Source organism: Geospiza fortis, unplaced genomic scaffold (assembly GCF_000277835.1).
Source record: "Geospiza fortis unplaced genomic scaffold, GeoFor_1.0 scaffold396, whole genome shotgun sequence".
NCBI lineage: Eukaryota > Metazoa > Chordata > Aves > Passeriformes > Thraupidae > Geospiza > Geospiza fortis.
Window position 1 is genome coordinate 1795420 of NW_005054345.1, and position 20525 is coordinate 1815944.

At 46.4% G+C, this 20525-nt stretch overlaps 1 protein-coding gene across 1 annotated transcript in view; it reads right to left on the reverse strand.

Annotated features, from left to right (window-relative positions):
* The window catches only part of LRP8 (LDL receptor related protein 8), a 188027-nt gene that overhangs the window by 8180 nt on the left and 159322 nt on the right, over positions 1–20525 (reverse strand). Inside the window, exons 4-12 of the mRNA XM_014307807.2 lie at positions 14201–14563; positions 7861–7983; positions 7398–7520; positions 4791–4910; positions 4536–4661; positions 3680–3851; positions 2345–2572; positions 1722–1840; positions 142–281 (exon numbers count right to left, since the gene is read on the reverse strand). Coding sequence (XP_014163282.1) covers positions 142–281; positions 1722–1840; positions 2345–2572; positions 3680–3851; positions 4536–4661; positions 4791–4910; positions 7398–7520; positions 7861–7983; positions 14201–14563 — 1514 coding nt within the window. The remainder of the gene's footprint in view (positions 1–141; positions 282–1721; positions 1841–2344; positions 2573–3679; positions 3852–4535; positions 4662–4790; positions 4911–7397; positions 7521–7860; positions 7984–14200; positions 14564–20525) is intronic.

The following is a 20525-nucleotide window of genomic DNA, read 5'->3' on the forward strand; positions in this document are numbered from 1 at the left end:
CACACGAGGTTAATCGGTTTCTATAGCAGCAGCTGCCCTCACTGAGCTCTGTGCTGGGCAAAAGGCAGAACTTTTAATCAAGAAGAGCTCTGAGACCTCTTGCAAGCTCCAGTCTGTTCTGCATCTGTTTTCCACTCTTACCTCAAACACTGCCAGGCCAAAAGGATGGCTCAGATCATCCACAGAGGAGATCAGAACTTTTCTGTTGCTGCCATTGAAATCAATGCAGGACAGTGAATGCAATTTGGAATCTACCCAGTAGAGACGCCGATTCAGCAAATCTGGAAAGTAAAACACAATGAAGCAAAATTACACACAGCTCTTGCAACTCTTTTGCTCTTGCCCAGCATGTTTTTCCTGCTGGCAGCATGACTAATCTCTTTATTATTGGGACTCTTTTTTTTTAACACTAGTTCTGATTTTGAATCAGTGCCCAGATATGCTGGGATAAGACCCTAAAAATAACATTAAAAAGGAGGAACATTCTGCTCTGTGTGTGTGGGGAATGCCTGACTGACAGCCTTGTACAATGAGGTTCTTTTGTTACCAGGAGCAGCAGGGAAGCAGCAGTTTGGGCTTCCCAGATTCTCTCCATCAGTGCCTGAGTGAGACATTTCATCCCTCCCAAGGTTGTTCAGGCCTTGGCTTCTTGCTGAAGAACAACTACTGAGATTCCAATGAAACACCTCTCTGAAGGAGCTGTGAGATTCACACATTTACAGTGAAGAGTCCTGGGGCAGGAAACCCTTCTTATGCTGCAGGCTGGGGGAATCTGCTGGTGGGGACAGTCCTACCACAACCAGCCAGGTCTGGGGAGGGTGCAGGTAAGAGTGGGAGGAAAGGATCCAAGGATATTTAGAATGCTAAGAACTGCATTCCTCTTTCTGGAGCAAATTCACTTATTTTGGATGGGATTCACTGAACAGAATGCAAGTTGATGAGAGCCAACAAAACCAGTTATATAATTAAACAAGTCATTAATTAATTTCTTAATTACTAAATGATAATGTTATTTGTTCACAGCAGTAGCACTTCAGCAGTATGTAATGGCAGCAGCATTTCCTCCTCCATCCTTGCCGCAGCCAGCAGTTTTAAAGCCAAGCAGAGAACCTCACATCGGCATGGTGTTAAACACACACAGCTCCCACTCCAGAGCAGGATGTTCCCTGCTGCTCCATGAAACCTCCTTCCCACTCTGCTGTTTGGTGTGGCAGTGAGAACCACCACAGCCCTCTGCTGGGCTCCATTCACCCTGAGCAGCTGGGCAGGCAGGGAATGGTGTCAGGGAATGGGCTCTGCAGGCCCTGTCCCTCTCCCTGAGACACTGTGCACCATTCCTCAGTCCAGTGCAGGATCCTGACACTGCTCCTGAGACAGGCCCGGGTACAGAGACATTTAACACCAAGGATTCAAATGCTTTGCAGACTCCTAAAGGGTTGTCACAGCTCTGCATCCTTCCCCAAAATTTCCTTTTGCCTTAAAGCACAATGACAAGCACCTCAAGGCTCCTGCAGTATGGAGTTCTGACTACAGCAAGACTTCCTGTCTGTGCTGCTGAGATAAGGGAACTCATGTTTGTGAGCAGCAGTGACTGACTGACCAGTTTAGGATTTGTGTGTGCAGGTGCCTTTGAGCATTTACAATTTTGTTTTCCCACTTAACACTAAAAGCAGATTTCCCTCAGCCCCAGTGGGTGCTGCAGCTCTGAGCTGGGCACTTACCCAGGGTGATGCCGTTGGGCCACTCGATGTTGTCGGTGACCAGCACCCGCCGCCCCACGCCGTTCAGACCGGCCTTCTCGATCTTGGCTTTGTCTCCCCAGTCAGACCAGTACATGAACCTGACAGAGGCAGAGGTAAGAAAGCAATAAGCTGGACTCCAGCTAAGAATCCTGCACTGCTCATTGCAGTAAGAGGTGCTAAAGATTCTCTCCTTAGTACAGCAGTTAATTCCTTCAGTGGAACAACATGCAGTTCTCCCACTGAGTAATCTGCCACAAAACTTGCACCAAAATGCAGCATCTCACCCCAGTAACTAACCCCTGAAAACTCTCCTGCTGTGCCTGTTAGGTACCTGGCACTCATTCATCCAAACAGCCCAAACACAAGTCAGACTGACTTCATTTCCCACACAGACCCGCTCAGGCGCATTGAACACATGATATGGCCCTGAACTGACTTTAACAGCAGGACCTTGCCAAGGGCTAGTTAAAGCATCTCCACAGTCCTATTGCAGGGTGCATCTTAAAGGGCATCTGAAGTCCTGATGAGATGAGAACTACCCCCAGGTTTGTGACTGGAATGTGTCTGTTGGCAGGGGGGGTGTTTGGGATGTGCACACCTACCTCTGTGTGGGATCCACAGCAATGGCTCTGGGCTCGCTGAGGTCACTGTTGAATAGTGTCCTCCTCTTATTTCCATCTGCAGTGGCTACTGAGATGGTCTTGTTTCCAGAGTCTGTCCAGTAGATGTTCTTATGGACCCAGTCGATGGCCAGTCCCTCGGGGGAGTTGAGCTGGCTGTCGATGAGGATCACCTGCTCGGCCGTGTCACTCGCTTTGTCGATGTAGGCGCTGCGGGGACAGGAGGTCACAGGGCTCCCACATGGCTCCCAGAGCTGGGCCCCAGGGGCAGCGTGGCTGACACAGAACTCTTATGGTGCTCCTGCAACCTTCTGCTTTCTCCTACAGCCTCTTATTTCCCCATTCCCATATGGCAGCACTTCCACGGTAGGGAACTGTGCATTTCATCATTCTACCTGCTTCCTACTATAACTGCACAATTCAGGGAAACATTTGACTTCTGGCATGATAACCTCAACAGCACTGATCTGTGGGATTTATGGACATGAAAAATATAATCTCCAGAGCTCTGCTAAATAGAGTTGAACTGAGCATGCAATAAATGTGCTTAAATGTACCGCAGAATTAGGAGCTGTGTAGCTAATTATGACTCATCAAAGGAATTCATGAAGCTGCATTAATTTGGCAAGTGATTTCACTAGATGTGAACAAAATGTTCACTAAATATTAGTGGCAGCCTCAAAATCTTTCAAAATGATAATGAAAGGCAGCAGACTCCACATGGATGTTTCATAAATAACTGGAATGTTGCTCCTACAACCACACAGGCTGATTCTGCTCTCAATACCAATTCTGCTGAGTGCACTGAAATTAGTCATTCAGAGATTGCAGCAGTGTTTGCAGAAGCTTAGTCTGGCTCTTAGAATAACTCAGTACATCTTAGAACAGTTATAAAGCAGCAGGAAGTTTTTGCCCCTCACCCTGAATGTTTGAAATCATAAGATGCTTCCTCTTCACTGCCCATCCTGCCTTTGCCTTTGCTGATGGAATGAGAAGGTGAATTGTATGGGAGCTGAGTTCTCCAGTATCAGATGAGACCTTGGAACCGAAACATCTAAACCCAAGAATTCCTGACACTTTTACAGTCTGCAGTCACCCTTGTATTATCAAAGAGATAACTGCATAAGCCTCTGATGTCTTTATCAATTCCCAAAAAAAGATTACCAAGTCTGGGCCACAACAGGGCCCAGACTTATCCTGTCAGGGCAGAAAAGCCCTCAGGTGCCCTGTACCCTGCACTGTTCTCTGGACTGCTTTAGGGGATATAGATGGAATGCAGCTTTAGCAAGGGTGCACACATCCTCTCTTGCCCCTTACCTGTAGATTTTTCGGTAGAACAAGTCACACCAGTATATTCTGTTTGTTGACACCTCCACATCCAGCGCCACCACGTTCTTCAGCATGGGAATGATCCGGGAATAGTCCCTTTTCACCAGGTCTATTTTACGGACCTCATGGCGATTGGTGAAGATCAGGTATGGGCTCTTGCCTACCACAGAAAATCAGCACATTTGTCACTTCAGCAGCTGTCCCAAGGGCTGGATTCAGCTTTCATTTCTCAAACAACAATGGAATTATCAGTCACTGATAGTTGTGTTTGTACCAAAGCTTTACACCACTGGAAGCAAGAGGAAACTTGCTCCAGAGGCAGGGCTGTCATATGCAGGCACCCCTGTGGTCCCTGGACACACACTGGCAATTCAACAGCCTCTGGGGAATGGCTTCATCTTCATTTCATTTCAGCACAAAATCCTGGGCCAGATTTTGGTGACTTACAGCTGGGAGGGTGGAGGGCTGGCTCAGATACCCTGTTTTAATCAGGATGTTTTCTTTCTTCCAATACTACTACCACAAAATGTTTTTGCTGCACTGTTTTCAATAACACCTGTCAAGAGACTTTCTTTTCTAGTTTCAGCTTCAAACAGCCAAGTAGTGACTGCAATCTTGCTCTGTACACTGTTAAAATATTCTGATCTGCATGATCAGTAGTTCTTGCCTAGAGACGCATCTGCTATTGCTGCAGCAGCTCTGTGCTGCTCACAGTGAAATGTCTTTGCTTGATTTGCCTGTTTCCTTTTGTTTCCATTCCCCCGCCTCAGCCTGTGAGCGTGTTTTCTTAGCGGAGCTGTGCTGTTGAGCAAGCAGAGTTTTCGTGCCTGTGGCGCTGTCTTACCTACAGCTTTGCAGTTCTTGGACAGGGTGTCCATCTCGTATCCTTCGTAGCACTCACATTTGTAGTCTCCCTTGTAATTAATGCAGATCTGGCTACAAGCGTCTGGATTCTCACATTCATCTATGTCTGAAAGGAGTGTTTGAAACCCATCAATAACTTGAAATCAAACCATCTGTGATGGAGCAATGCTTAAGTGAATATAATCACGTCTCTCTATGGTGAAACACAAGGGACTGCTGTTTGCATGTCAATTACCTCCACACGTTTTTTTATCCAGAAGCTTGTATCCAGGCGGGCATTCGCACTCGTAACCAATCTTCAAGTCTTTGCATATGTGTGAGCAGCCACCGTTGTTCATCGAGCATTCATTAACACCTGCAGGGAATACACAGATCACCTATGACAAACGGGGGCTTGTACTTGTGAGATCGAATAAAATTAAGAGATTTCCTCAGAAATTTTCCCATTTCTATCAGTTTTGGTACAGGCCCTATAGAGCCTGTATAGAGAGAGACAGGAAGCCTCCACTGTATCACTTTCTTGCTCTTTATTATTCCAAACCAACGCTGGGGGATCATTTGGACTCAAAGCTAGTGGCTGAATGAATGGGGAGCCCTGGGGATACAGCATATATGAGTCTCTGCATCTCATCCCTTCAGAGAGCTGCTGCTTTGAGCTGTTCTGCCACATGTGAGAAACTTCCAAGGGACCTAAGGGCCCTCACCAGCACACTCCTCCTTCCCCATGCGCTGGTTCATGTTGACTTTTCTGAACAGTCTCTCTGAGCTTTAATAATTCATGCTGGGGGACTCTCATTTCCCAGGGGCCAGCTGTTTTGAAATACTCTACTATTTTCCCATCTAGCTCCAAGGAATGATCTATGTGAAAAATTCCAGAAAACACCGAAGTGCACTCTGTCAGAGATACTCCATTAGCACTGAGATACAGTCCTCCCACAAGCATGTCCCCCACAACAGTCTTTGCTGGCACCCCAGTGTGTAATTTACAAAGCAACAGCCCCCATCCTCTCCTGGGGCCTTTTCTAATCCAAGGCCACCTGTCTGATCCTGCTCTCAAGTGCTGAAATGAAAAACAGAATAAATGGATTCTTAAAAGTAGAACTGCATGAGAGGTTGGGAAAAGCTGGTTTCCTGTCAGAGAAAACATTTCTTCTTGTTGTAATTGACCTACAAAAGGTGAAAAGAAAGTTCTCTCCTCCTTAAGGAAGACTGCTGAACAGGAGCTGTGGGATTTCAGGGATAGTGGACTCACCAGAACAAGGAAAACTGATTTGCTCCAGTCTATAATGCGATTTAAAGGCAAATTTTTCATTTATCTTTTACTTCTTGCTTCCTTGCACACTGCAGGTGAGCAGCACAGCAGAGCCAATAAACCATTGCTCTTGGAAGAAAATGGAAACAACCACAACCCAATTAAGTCAGTAAGACAGGGAAAATACCATGCCAGAAGGAATCCAACTCAGCTCTGGGATGTTTTCACCTTCCTAGCAGGGACATACAGAGATATCAACACATAATTAATGGAGCAAGTTTGCCTGACTCAAATAGGCAAGTGTTGTCCTGCCTTCTGCAGTGCTTTTCTGGAGGACTCTCAGAGGGCACTGCAGAGTTTAGCATGGCCAGACAGACACACACTGAGCTGGGGAGTGTGTCCTGCACCTCTGCCTCCTGTGAGCATGGCCTGTGTGTGGGCATTAACAGTCACAGCAACCCACAGCACAGTGCCCTTCGAGAAACACCTTCCCCTGGGGGCTCTCCTGAGCTTCCCAACCCAGACAACACCTCACTGCCAGCCCAGGGCTGCACAATGATGGCACCACGACCACTGGGTTGAGCACCAGCCCAGCTGTGCCACTGCCCAGTCTCCTGTGACAAACTGGGCTGCCAGCTTTGTTGGGAGACCTCCACAGACAGACACTGCAACACCCACTCAGAGAAGCAGGGAGATGTGGATTAGTGGAAGAAAGCAAGGGCACACGAGAAGTGTGAGGTAGGAGCATCTTCACTAGGCATGCACACACTCTTCCTTGTCTAAAACAGGGAGGGACTGACAGTTCTTTCTGAACAGGAGTTATTTAAGGGGCAGCCACTGAGCTCCATGATGTCATGGAAGGAGATGCCTGTTGGAGACATCTCTGCACGGGGGAAAACAACAAACGTGTTTGAGTAATGCTGTAGATCGGGGCTCGTGCCCACAGTGTCTGGGGGAAAGGCAAGAGAGGGCTGTCCCATGGAGAAGGGCACAGATCTGTGGCCTGGACTCTGTTCCCCTGGCTCCAACAGCCCCGACTCTCCTGGCATTCCCACAGCCCAGAGCTGGCAGGACGCTGCAGAGAGCAGCCTGCTGTCATTGCTGAGGGAAGCAGCAGCAACATGTACAACCCAGAAATGGCTGAAGTCCTCTCTCAGGGGTTGCTGCCACTCTACATGTTTTCACCTTCAAAGCATGTTCCAAATGCTGTATTTTTATGGTGTTATTATCATCTTAGAATTCAAAGATAATTTAGGCAATGAGGCTAAATAAACTGGTGTGTGTTGTGGAGGACACCAGTATTTGGGGAGAGGGGGAATTCCTCATTCCTAGTCCCGTGCTCAGTTCATACATCCCTCCAAGAATAAAAATTGAGTGGAGAAGGGCACAGTTCAAACTTACAGATGATCAGACTAAGCTACTAATTATATTCATATGAAGGGTGATGAGAGAATAAAGGCAAGGAAAGAGGAGCAGAGTGAGAAATAGCATTAGCAGCTACATGTGGTTACACTCAAAGCTGTGAGCAGCAGATGGAGAAGAGGGGAAGCAGTTACAACAGGAGCAACACGTAGAAGGCAAGTACTGTACCACATTCTTTCATAGGCTCGTCAGACCAGTCCCTGCAGTCTCTATGTGAATCGCACACTTTGCCTCCGTCAATGCACTCTCCACTCTTACACTGAAACTTGCTGGGACTTTCACATGCTGACTCTGTCATGTTGGGCAAGAGAGGAAAGCATCTAAGTTAGATGAGGCTCGTGACAACAAACAGGCTGACATAAAGCTCAGGAGGGCATCATTAGCGGAAATGGGATGGGATTAAGCGAATGAACATCGAGCCTAAGCATCATGCAAAGAACTTTTCAAGTCATGCCGTCTGCCTGGTCAGCACAATCATCTCTCCCAAGCAATCCCACTGCAAAAATGGCTTAAAACTGTGCAGGAAGCAGCTTGGCATGGCCCAGAGGAGCAGCACAGGCCTCTTCCCTTCCCAGAGGCCACCAGCCCTGGCAGATTTACCCCATGGAGTACGAGGAGCACCTGTACCCACCTTGGACACAGCCGGCCTCGTCGCTTTTGTCAGGACAGTCATGCACCTTGTCACACTGCTTTGCTCCATGGATGCAGGTCCCATCGCCACATTGAAATTCATCTGGCTGGCAGGTCACCAGAGCTTTAAGACAACACATTCAAGCATCAGGCACACAGAACTCAGTCATTTTTGTGGTACCTATCAGCCACGTCCCTCTGACACTGCTGGGGTTACATCTTCTGTCAGCAAAAGTCAGAGTATCAGCTCTTCCCACCAAAGCAACAGAGTCAGCAGCTGCCTCAGCCACTGTTCTCCTGTGCCCCTCTGCTGTCCCAGATCACACTCTACATCCTTGGGAAAACAGCATCAAAGCCCATATGAGGACACCCAGGCAAAACAGACCCAGTGCTGGCAGTGAAGTTTCTCAGGTGACACAGAACAAAGCAAGCAGGCAGCAAAACTCCCAGCAGTGGGGCAGCTTTGGGGCTGCAGTCTGTGTGGGGCCAGGCTGCTTCCCAGCTGGGAGTGTACACTGGGTAGGCAAAGGCAACTACTCCTCAGCTCTCCTTCCTTCAGAAAAAAATTACATTTCAGATACATTTCAAAACATGTTCAGGCTAAGGCCCAGGCAAGAGACCTGCAGTGACTCTGCCAAAGCAGTGTGGTCACAGCAGGGACGAAGGCAGCAATGAGACACAATCATCAGGTTACCAAATGCCCATGAGCCAACAGCCCACTGGAAGGCAGAAGAGCTCCACTGCACTGCGATGTTTCCTGGGGTTTCCAGCCCTAAACACCTCCACAATATCAGCCCAGTTTTCATGCCTGAAATTCATTTGTCCAGGTCAGATTATAATAGACTCAAACCAAATCTGATAAACTGCAAAGTTGGGGGAAAATATAAACCAGACTCCTGCACAGACCATGCTAAAAGCAGTCATATATCCCTTCCCAAATTCCCATGAATGAGAGACCTCCCTAGCTGGGACCAGCCCTGTGCTGACACAGGGTTCAGGCAACCTGGCAAAACAGGCTCCTCATTCCTGGACACGTTTTGCAGCTTCCTTCTGAGGGGCCCATCGGATGTGTTCTTAAAATCCTATTAAGGCAGCACACCCTGGAGGGTTCCTGATTCCAGCCTTTCCATCACATGATTGTGTCCTGGTGTGGGCTGACAGAAAATCACTGCTTCTGAGCACTGAGGGGAGGCCAGCACTGCTGTTACTACATGGGAGGTGAGAGCTGTCTGCAGACTGCCCTGGACAATTTGACAAACTGGTTCTAATATCAAAATGAGTAATTTCAGATAACGCAGGAAGAGCTGCAGACATGAAGTGAGCCAGCATCAATATCATAAAGTATCAATTGGACAAAGACTCCACATTATTGGTGATTGCATCCCGCAGGATGCAGGATCCAGGTTCATGACTGCTTCACTGGACTCGTTCTAGTCCATCTTCACCCAGCAAAAGGCACCAGAGACAGGAAAAGCCACAACTGCAGGGCTGGAGGGTGAAAGGAGAAACCCTGTCATTAGAAATACACAGTATTCACATGAGGAAAGTTTGGAAATAGCACTGCTCCTTGGAGAGGAAAGCCATATGCACTATATTCATAAAAAGCTGCAAAGTGAGAAAAAAATTCCAAGCAATAAGCACAGTTATGGGACCAGCTGTGCTGCCACATTTCAGCTAATAAACCCAGGCACAGGAATGGGAAACCTCAGTGGGACATCTGGGACAGCAGCTCCAAACTAAGCACATGGGATCTGCTCCTCTACCAAATGCAAAAAAGTGAAGGAGGGAAAGAAAAAAAGCTGTGGTCTGGGAGAGTCACAGAGCGCAGGTCTGGAAGTGGCACCAAGAACTCCTGCAGGGAAGCAGAGTCACTTCTGCTTGAACTGTTCCTGGCATGTGCAGCCACCTGCCTGGGGAAGCCCTGACCATGGGAAAAGCACCCACCCTCCTCCACAGGAAACCCTGACTTCTGCCAAGCTACACCTTGGCCACTGCAAGGCTTTTCAGTTGTCTCACTGGAAATTCCTTTGCCACAGTTATTTCTTGTCTTCACCCCTAACTTGAAAACCAGTTTGCTTCACCTTTTCTCTAGCAACTTCTCTGTGTGGAGGTAGGATAGGATGGTCCTCCATTTCTGACTATAAATATTAACCCCTCACAAAAGTGTAACATGTAATTAAAGCCAATGGGGTTTTGTCTTTTCTGGAGCAGAAACAGGTCTCCAGTTCATCAACTAAATCTGTGCAACAACAGCTACAGATTTGGAAGACAGCTGCTATAAAACCTATAATTGTCTTCAATTGTAATCTTCAAAGCTCTTCTAAAAAGCAGTTATAGCTAAATGCTAAGAACAAAAAGGTTTCTCATCCTAAAACGAATTAAAATTAAGGAGAATTTTGTAGGAATTGCAAAGACAATGCTGCAGAAGCACCACAAGACTGAGAGAAAAATGACAGCACAATTCTTAGCTCAGTTGCTACAGAGACTGCAAAACACAGATGTGGGGTTGTACTCTACTGCACAAAGCTTTGCTTCAAGAAGAGACAGAAGTTTGGAGAGCAGGCTGGGTTTCCTGGCTCAGTTCTCACTCCACCAGAGCTGTGGAAGTTCAGACCTTTGAGGAGCAGCCCCTGAGCCTCTTAACAGACATCTAAAAAGGCAGATACAGTAACAGCTCTTACTGATTACAAAGCCACTAAAATGCATGTATGGCATTTCTAATTTTTACTGCATTTTACAGGAGAATTCCAAATTATCCTGAAGTGGAGGCACTAACCCATCTCAGCCCCACTGGCAGAGCTGACAGCAAGTTCCCATTAAGGCCATTCCCAAGGAAAAGCAGTAACTCAAGAAGAGGGAAAAACTGTGCTGTTTATTTGCACAAGATACTCAGAAAATTGCTGTGCCTAATTTGGAAGGTTTAAATCAGTGAAATCTCAGTAGTTTTACAGCCATCTCCTCAGCAAATCAAATACAAAACTAATTACCAAGCCCTGCTAAATTAACAGGCCTCCTCAAAGAGACACACTTCCCATTTACAAATCCTGAGCACAAAGCTGCATCACTCAAATTCAGCAGCTCTATTCCAGACTCCAAACCTGAGCCTCAGTTTCTTCTGGTTTCTGGTTTTTTTTTTCTTCCTTCCCAAAAAAGAAAATCCCACCATTTGCAAAATGCATCAATCCCGTTTTATAGATGGGGAGACAGAGGCAGGAAAGTGTGAGGTCAGGTCTCAAGGGGTCTGTTTTCTTGCTGTCAGTTGTAAGCATTATTTATTCTCCCTCCTGGATGCCTTAATGAAAGTTGCAAAGGACATTTTAAATATAACCATTCCAGATTTGGAGATTAATAAATCTAACCTAATGTTCATTTTATAAATATACATATATACATATTTGAATATATATGCTATGGAAAAAACCCCAGCCACCCAATGTTCTCACACAGCTTTCCTGAAATGACTCATTCCTTCCCATTTATTTGCTGTCTCGTTGCCAAAACCTGTTCACCAATTGTCACCCTTCATTTCTATTCTACTCATTTACCAATCCAAAATGTTTATGACAAATGACAGTTGATGGCCTCATGACTTTTTTTTAAAGCATTAGTTCCCATCCCTCTCTTTGTACTGCACAAACCCCATATGATCCCCATTTGCAAGAGAAGATGTAGTGGTGGGATCTGCAGTTTTAATCAAGCCCAGCCAAGGGGCCCATGTGCCATCCTTGTTGCTAAGGGGACAGAGCTGTGCCACACACCTGTAACTCTCGGCATGTCCCACAATTCCGATCTCAAACAGACAATTTCTGCAGAGGAAAATAATCAGAAAGGTCCCTAAACTCTTCAGTCCAACAGATGAGCAGTGAGGCTGAGTTTCCAGAGCTCCCAAATGTCCCTTCCTGCAGGCAGGTGCACCCCAGCAACAGCTGCATTTAGGATGGGGAAGCAACATGATTTTTGGCTCTGACCCAGCCAACACATCAGCTACACTGATGTGCACTCAGTGCTGCAAGGCCTCTCGTGGTCGCTGCCTCAGAGAGCCCCATCCATGCAGCGTGGATGGCTGTGGGCTCACACACTGCTGTGGCACTGGGCTGCCACCAGAACCAGGCACTGTGTGCAGAGGTAGCTAAAACAATGGGGGGCTTGGAATCCCTCTGTTTCCCAATCCACAGGACTGAAGGCAGCAGAATCAGCTCAGATCCTTGTTTCTCCCAGGCAGACAAACTCACATTGTGTTGGACCGAGACCTTCTGGAAAGAGACTCTCGTTGTGCTAAATCTCCACTACTCAGAATTCTCTCAAGTCTCTTCTTCCACATTTCCCCCTTTCTCCACTGGTTGTCAGCACCGTGCTGTGCTGCAGTGGTGTCCAGCTGTGTCCTGGGAGCTGCCTCTGCAAGTGCTGCTGCCTGAGGCTGCTCTGCAGCTCAGGGAGGCTGGTGGAGCTCTGTTCTCACTGCTCAGCAGTTTGACAAGGCTGGACATGGCTGGTGCCTGTCACACCAAGGGAAGAGGCTGGGGAACAGTGGGGCCTCTGCCTCAGGAAGGTACATGGGCACAGTCCCACTCTCACCCAGCAGAGTGTCAAAATAAATGGGGCCTGTAAAAGATTTAAAACATTTCAAGTTGAAGAGGGATTGAAATTTAAGAGGCATTTCACCAGAAAGCACCATCAGTGAGCTGCTCCTCTCTTTCTGCACTTGGCAACAGAAGGGAGCTCACCTTTCCCTCTCCTGAGCTGTCCAAACTCAGCCATCCTCTCAGGTTGCTGTCACTGCAGGGAATGCATCCCGTGGGACAGAGATCAGTTCTGCTGGAGTCCCCTGTACCAGACACCAGTTCTGCACCTTTGTTTGCAACAGGGCCCTTGTCACAGTCTCCTGATTTGGAGGGGACACAGGTACAGGACTGCCCACGGGAGGGCTCAGGATGAAAGCAGGCACCAAACCACCCAGGCACCAAACCAACCAGGCAGCAGTGCCCATCTCCAGCACCTGTGCTTCTGCATGGCCTTCCTGAAATAGAGCCAGGAACCAACTTTGTCTCCTGACTGCACAGTCCCTGTGGTCCTTCAGAGCCTGGCAGTACTGCCTGGGTACCTGCTGCCCAAGAGCTCTGTCAGCAACTTCAGCACGTTCTTGGAGATGAAGGAAAAGACAGCCTAACTAATCCACCCCTCCTTGGGTGGGGCTGACAGCCTGGTACCCAGCAACCAGAGCTGCACTCTTCCTAACAAAACATTTTTGGCTTCTCCTATTCAGCTCTTGCCTCTCTTAAAAGAGTCCTTGGCAATTTTAAAGGCACAGCAGCTCCAGGGTAACCTGTGGCTCATGCCTCTGCTCTCCTGCAGTGCAAACAGTGGTGTCTAGGATTCACCACATCCTTCTCTTGTTAAAGAAGCCATGGAATTTACACCTGGAAAGAAATCTGATCCCCAGCTCCTTGGAGGGCTCTCCCACACTGCTGCTCACCAGCCTGGCCTTAGTGTTGTCATGGGTATGAAAAGATGGTGCTGAAAAAAGTGATACATTTTCTTAGATACCCTGCAAAAATCCCTGGGTTTGCAGCTGCTTGCTGCCTTTCTCCCCAGAGGTGGCCCAATGTCAGAGCTGCTAAATATAAACAGCTATGTAAATATTTAATTTCAATCTTGTCATATGAATATTCTAGCAAAACATTTTGCTCTTGTTTTCTTCTCTCTCCCTCCTCAGGTAAGTGACCAGCTTGAACAGTTTAGTAGCTAAAAATGGATGAAACATTCAAAATACCACACATACCAACACCAGCTTGTTACATGCATAAAGCCAGCTGAAAAGAAATCCATTATTTATTAGCTCTCTGCCTTTATCAAGCTAAGTTCAAAATGCATTTCCAACTGGATTCTTCAGAGGTACTTCTCTTGACTGCCTTGTTCAGTATACTCCAACTTCAGAGGCAGAAAATGAATTATTTTTTTTCTGCTGATCATATATTCCCTTTAGCATAGCAGCTTCTAACCTCCAGGCTCTGACCCCACCATGCAGCCTGAGGGCTTTGAACATTTTTTCCACTTTTCACTCCTTGTCTTTCTAGTGAAGCAGAACTTTTCTGAGACACAGTACCATCCAACAGCTCTTACACCTCCTCTCTGGATTCTCAAGGAAAAAGCACAAAAGGAGTGTGGAATACACCTGACCCTGCTGGTCTGGGCACCCAGCCATGTGATGTGGGACACAAGGGCTCCTTGTGTGGCACAGCTGCTGCTCAGACATCAAAGCCTTGCCTTCAAAGGGAGCCCAGGCAGCCTCCTGGCCCTTCCCCCCAGCCAGAGAGCCCTGGCTCTGCCCTGCAGACACTCACGGCAGTCCTGCTCATCAGACTTGTCCTTGCAGTCCTCGTCCCCGTCACACTTCCAGTTGAGGTGGATGCACTCTCCGTTCCCGCACTGGAACTCGTGGGCCGCGCACGTGTTCAGGGCCTTGGCGTCGTAGCCACACTTCTCCATGGACTCATCGGACTGGTCCTCGCAGTCAGCCTGGTTGTCACACACCCACAGCTCCGGGATGCACATGCTGTTGTTGCACTGGAACTCGTTGGGGTTGCAGGTCAGGGGGGAGCACTTCCTTTCGTCGCTGCCGTCCCCGCAGTCGTTGTCACCGTCGCATACGAAGATGATGGAGATGCATGACTTGTTACTGCACTGGAACTCGTTGGGAGAACAGGCTTGGGAATAAAAACAGACAGGTGAGCTGGGAGGTCTCCAACCCTGCCCTCACCACTGGCCCAGCTTTAGCACATTCAGGGTGTCTGAGGGCACAGGCACAAAGGCATTACCAGGGCTGTCCTACCCCAAACATTTCTCCCGGTGGTTACCACGGGGCAAGGAGCCCGTGAGGCCACAGCGCTCCTCAGCTGTGTCAGGATGCGTCCTCCAGGGACCACGGCAGCCCTGGAGAAGGAGGGGCAGCAGCGCTGTGGGAACTGTGGGTGGAGAGATGAGATGGGGCTGTCCTGGCACTGAGGAGCAGCCAGGGGAGCCCCGGGGCCGGGTGAGCCCCAGGCAGGAGCAGCAGCACAAAATGGAAATGGGAATGGGAATGGGAATAGGAATGGGAAGGTTGCAGGGAGAGGCTGGGGCTGTGCTGGCAGCGCCGGGGCTCCGCTTGGCTCCACACTGACATTACCAGCTTCCTGACTTTCATAAGCACAGAATCAGGTTTCAGGATTTCACAGTATGCCTGGTTTTGGACATATTAAGTGGGATGTGTAGGGTAAATATTTAGTGAGTCGAGCATCAATTTAGCTGCAATCTGCCAGTAAGGCCCTTTACAACACACTGAATGCCTTCCCTGGAAATCACAACTCAACATTAACATACAAATGAGGAGCTTGTCAGATAGAAGCTGAGTGGAGCACTCTCCTCTGCAAGCCTAATGGACAGCTGAACCAGAGATGCCTGCTCAAATTAAACTTTCAGGTACTTCAACCAAGTGCAGTTCGCAGTCACTTTATTCCATCAAGGCATAGGGGAACCAAAATCATGGAAGAAATTCTCTGTAAGTACTTTGAGGAAGTTACTTACAAAGGAATTCTTCTGCAGTTTCAGCCCTCTACAGAAAAGTATGGCTTTGATAAATTACAATAAATATAAATGCACATAAATTACAATAAAGTTTTTTTTTTACATTGTACTTGGGAATTTTTTTTTGTCTTCAGAAGCAGAACTAATTACTGCCATATCTGCAGAGCCCCTACTAGACCACACAGTTTAGATGGTGCCAATCTCTGCAATGGCAATTGCACCTGGAAAGCAGCAGAATCCCTCTAAAAGACCTGTCATATCCCAGATTTCAGCCAGTGACAGGAACCCAGTGGGATTCTACTGCAATATTATGTCTGATTTATACCTAGGAATAAAGCTGTATTTATCCAGCATTTAAGAACATGTCCACTTGCACAGATGCCTAATTACATTCTGTCTGGCAAACTCGCTGGGCTCTGCCTGATAACCTAAGCAGCCTCTCATTTTACATCAGAATGTGAATATACACACACACTCCCACAGATTTATATATATACACCTCTCCCCTCCTGCCCTGTGCTCTGTCCCATTTAGCCCCAGGTTTTCCAGATGTTAAGAGCACAGCAATCCACCTAATTAGAAGAGAAAGAGGATTGCCTTCCTTGCTGCAATGCTGCCATGCACTGGCCAGGACCCAGCTCTCTCCAGCAGGGAGAAATGTTAAAGAGAATCTCAGCTGCCCCACTTGACACCAATCATGGAATGCAACAGAGCGAGGCACCAAAGGAGCTGCTCAGCTCCTTCTGCACTTGGTAGAGGATTTTAGATACTAAGATGCCTCAACAGGCACCTGCACCTTGGAACAGCCACAGTTTCTCCTCTCCAAACAGAAGGAACTTATACTAGGAGGTGAATCCTTCTCATAAGGACTTGAAGCACAGTCTGGTGGAAAAGCATCTAAAAACCTTCCTCTTTTTTCATGGCAAACTTGAGACCATTAAAATGCTCTAAATATCACCCAAATTCTGCCCTTTATCTCCATTCAGCAGATTTCTCTATCCTAACCCCATGACTAGAAATCATCTGTTAGCCCTGCTGATGAGTACACAGCTATATAACTTCACACTGTCTTCAGAGGAGCCATTACATGGAACTGAATATGGAACATTCCTCCATAAAGTGGAAATTCAAGGTAACAGTTAGAATCTTACCAATCCATTTTAAAATGGTAGTGGGAAAACAGGAATATTTCTATGGCTATGTGCAGCTTCTGTAACAGATAAAGGCTGAGAAGAAATTGCTTTTCTGGCATTATTTTGATGAATCTCAGAAACAGATCAGAGAGCAAAATCTTGCATAGTTCTTTGATCCTTAATGTTTGGGCAAGATTGTAATGATTTGCACATTCCAAATGTGCATAAATTTCCTTTCCACCAACTGTAATGAGCCCCTCTTTTCCCCCTCGTTGTTTTCCTGGTCCCACCTCCACACCCCTCCTGTTTGTACATGTTTCCCTTCAGAAATCTGCTGCATTGGCAAATTAGAGACTGATAAACATAGGAGTGGGATACAGACAATGGAAGTTTGCACAAAAGCTCCTCCTTTGCACCCAGAAATCCCAGCACAGATATAAAATTACTGATAATCACAGCCGGGAAGCAGAAGCAGTTCAGCTTTTGTAACCTCTCATGAGGACTTCCTCAGTGAAGCCTAAGAATTGCTAGCTAGAAAATTGCATGGTCATGATTATTTTATTTCTTTTTAAAAATTAAGTTCAGTGTGATGCCAGCACCAGAGACTACAAGCTCTCTCTCCACGAACAAGCAGAGCAGGTTGGCTGTTGGTAACTCTCCTCTCGGATCAGGCAGTTCCTTCTGGGTCACACCTGCCCCCAGCAGAGAGCTCCATCCACCCCTGCCATGCCCTGCTGCTGCCATGGCAGGGCAGACACCATCCCAAGAGCCCTGACCCTTCCCTCCTCCTCCCTGGCTGCCAGCTGAGATCCTCAGGGCACGGCAGGGTCAGGCTGGGGCTGCAGCTCAGCTGTGCGGGATCCTGTGGCACCGCTGGCACCCAGAGCCCCATAAACAACCCCACAATTACCTTACCCAGCACCTGGAGAGATGGGCACGGGGCAGCAAAGCCCCAGGGACAGTTTACCTCACATCCCCTTCCATCAATCTGTCAGGGTACCTCACAGTCCCATCACTACAGTATTTCATTGCCTCCAGAGCATTTCAGTAGAAAATGTGCCAGCGGTAATTAAATGATCACTGGGGTATTTTTTGACTTGAGCAATTTGTTTGCATTCCCCAAATTTGCTGCCTATCCTATTGTAGGCTGATTCACTTAAGACCAAGGAATCAAATAATAATTTGCTTTCTTTAGCACAGAAAAAATTAATAAATGTTGTACTCTAAGGTGCAAAACCTACTTCAAACACGAGTGATCCCAATAGAAATCTTGGAAATGTTTGTAAAGATGTGTTTAACCATCAGTCTTCAAAGCATAACTATAACAGCAGTTTACCGTAGAGCACTGTAATGTTAAAAGGTTCTTCCCAGTTTCAGGAAGTAAAATATCACACATAAATGATTATGTAGAGGTGATTTTGCCTATAGACAAAATATACCAGAGGTATTCTGCATTAATTTTTGCCCTGTGCTGTGTGCCAGTCTGTAGAGCAGAACTGTCACAGCTTTTGCCTCACAGCCTGCAGCTGCACTCTTGTCACTTCTCTTGAGGAGAGCAGAGCAGAAGCAGCCTTGGGATAGAGGAAGTTAAAAATAATAAAATAACAGAAGATCAGAGAGATTGCAGTTGTGGAGTTAGTGTTTCACTGCTGGCTGGTTCTCTTTTGCCCAGAGCCAGAATTTAGCCAGAGGCTTTAGTGAGAGTCTGGTGCAGCAGGGACACTCTTAGCTCAGGCATGGCACCAAAAAATTCAGATAATTCTGCCACATGCTTTTTAAGTGCTTTTAGAAAAAAGCAGAATGCTCTCAAGATGTAGAATTCTCTAAAAATACAGAGTGGTCATTAAAAAAATTGTAATTTCAAAAAAATATATATTTGTACATATCATTTCTATAATGGACAACTCTACCAAGTATGCATCCTCAAATCTAGATAAAATTGAAAAAATGAAATAAATGGTATGTCCATCATTACCAGGAGCTGGGAATTATGTACAATGGACTAAAACTGCTGTCATTGCTAATCTCCAATTAAAGATTTTATAGCTTTTCAGTAAGACTCAGGTATTTAATTCATCTCTCCTTCAAAAGAGCCATTTCCACTTGAAATTACATGAATGGCTTAAATAATGATAATTATTTGGTAAAATTTGTGGTAAAGTGGATAGCAGCAATTATCCACTGATGCTGAAGACAAGATAAGATTAATTATTACACTGTATTTTTCTGACACTGTCCCCAAAGCAACTTTAAAAATGTGTCTGAAAATTTATGTTTGTTTAAATCTGATAATGGATCTTCCAAAGCAGGCAAAGGATGATTTGTGCACACCAACATTTGCATCAGGGAGGGAGAGATCTGCTGCTGATTCATGGCTGCTTCAATACTGGCAGGGGAGGCTGCTGGACTTGAGAAACTCTCCCAAGCTCTGAGATTTAGGACTTGAGTTCTGCAGGGCTGAGGAGTGGAATTCCTGAGCTCCATCTGCCCAGGTTTTCTCTCCCAAGTGCAAGCCCAGCTCCCCCAGCCCACAGGAACCAATCTCTGAGCTGGGCCATGGATAAGGAGGTCACAGAGTGCAGACAGGGTAGATTATGTTGGAACTCCCAGTTACCAGCACTGTCAGCATGTTAGTTTTGCTTAACTAGTATTTATTTTCAGGTTTAATTCTGTCTAAATTATTTATTTTGCCTACAGTCAATTGCTTACCAAATACCTGAATATTTCATACAGATCTTCTGTCAAATGCCAGTCCTTAAAGCATGGATTCGTGCCTGGAAGGACAAGTTTCGCATGGAAAGCTGCCCTCCAGGAAGGACAGCAAAAGAGATGGAGGTAAATGAAGATGACCTTGAAGCTCATTGCTCTGAAAAAATGACAGGCCTCCCATGGAGGGAATAATGCAGCGGAATTGCAGCCTCACTCCCACCAGTGGTTGTTGCCATGGTGATTGATACCGAAAAGCCCATCTAGATGGAGGCTGCAGCAGGGATAGACATTCACGATAGGCACTAATGGAGCTAAGGAGCCATCTCACGCACTCCTGCAAATTAATATTTGCATGTGCTGGCTGCCTTTGTCACACACTGCCCTCAAACACAAATCAGTCATTTTCCCATTCTCTGCAGCACTATTTGCATAGTATTAGTTAATTATAACCCAGCAACCAGATGCCAAAGCCCCTGCTGACAAATAATAGTTGGTTCAAAAATGTATTTGGTGATTTAGAATGTATTTCCTGAGATACACATATTCATTCCAAGTGGTTTAATTATCTGGAAATAGAATTAATTATGACCCCCAATTTACAGAGAGAAGCAGTTTATATACAAAGTTATGCACACTCTGCACTCTGTCATTAATTTTATGTATGTGCAATAAGATTGCAACTCCTACCTGCGCTCTCCTCAATTTTCCTTCAAACCATGAAAATGTTAGGAAGTTTATCAGATGTTCTGGCTAAATGACTGAAAATGACCTCAAAATAAGAACAAGTGAATCCAGTGTAGAGGGTTTAAGGGTAAAATAAAGCAGCATGAAAGACAGAAATGGATGGTCAGAATACCAAAGGTTAATACTGTCCTGCTTTTGTGACCACCCAAGACACCCCACAGGGATTCATGAGGATAAATACATTATTATTACTCTTTTATATTCTCACTGGAATATAATCAGCTGAATCAGATTGGAGATGTTCAGTACTAGCCAAAATTTAACTGGAAAACAAATGTGCTGTGAAGTGTCTAGTGAATTTCTTTCCTGACTTTGAAAATTGGAGCCTGTACAGGACAAGCTCATGCCTATTCCCTTAGACATGACTTGCTTATTAAAATGGCAATTTTACAAATTATACCAATTTGGCAAATCCCTCAGAAACATCTGATAACAGCCATTAAACTAACATCTGCTCTAATATTATCACACAAAATTCTGTATTTCTGAGGAATATATGAAGGTTCAGCAAGCAGCT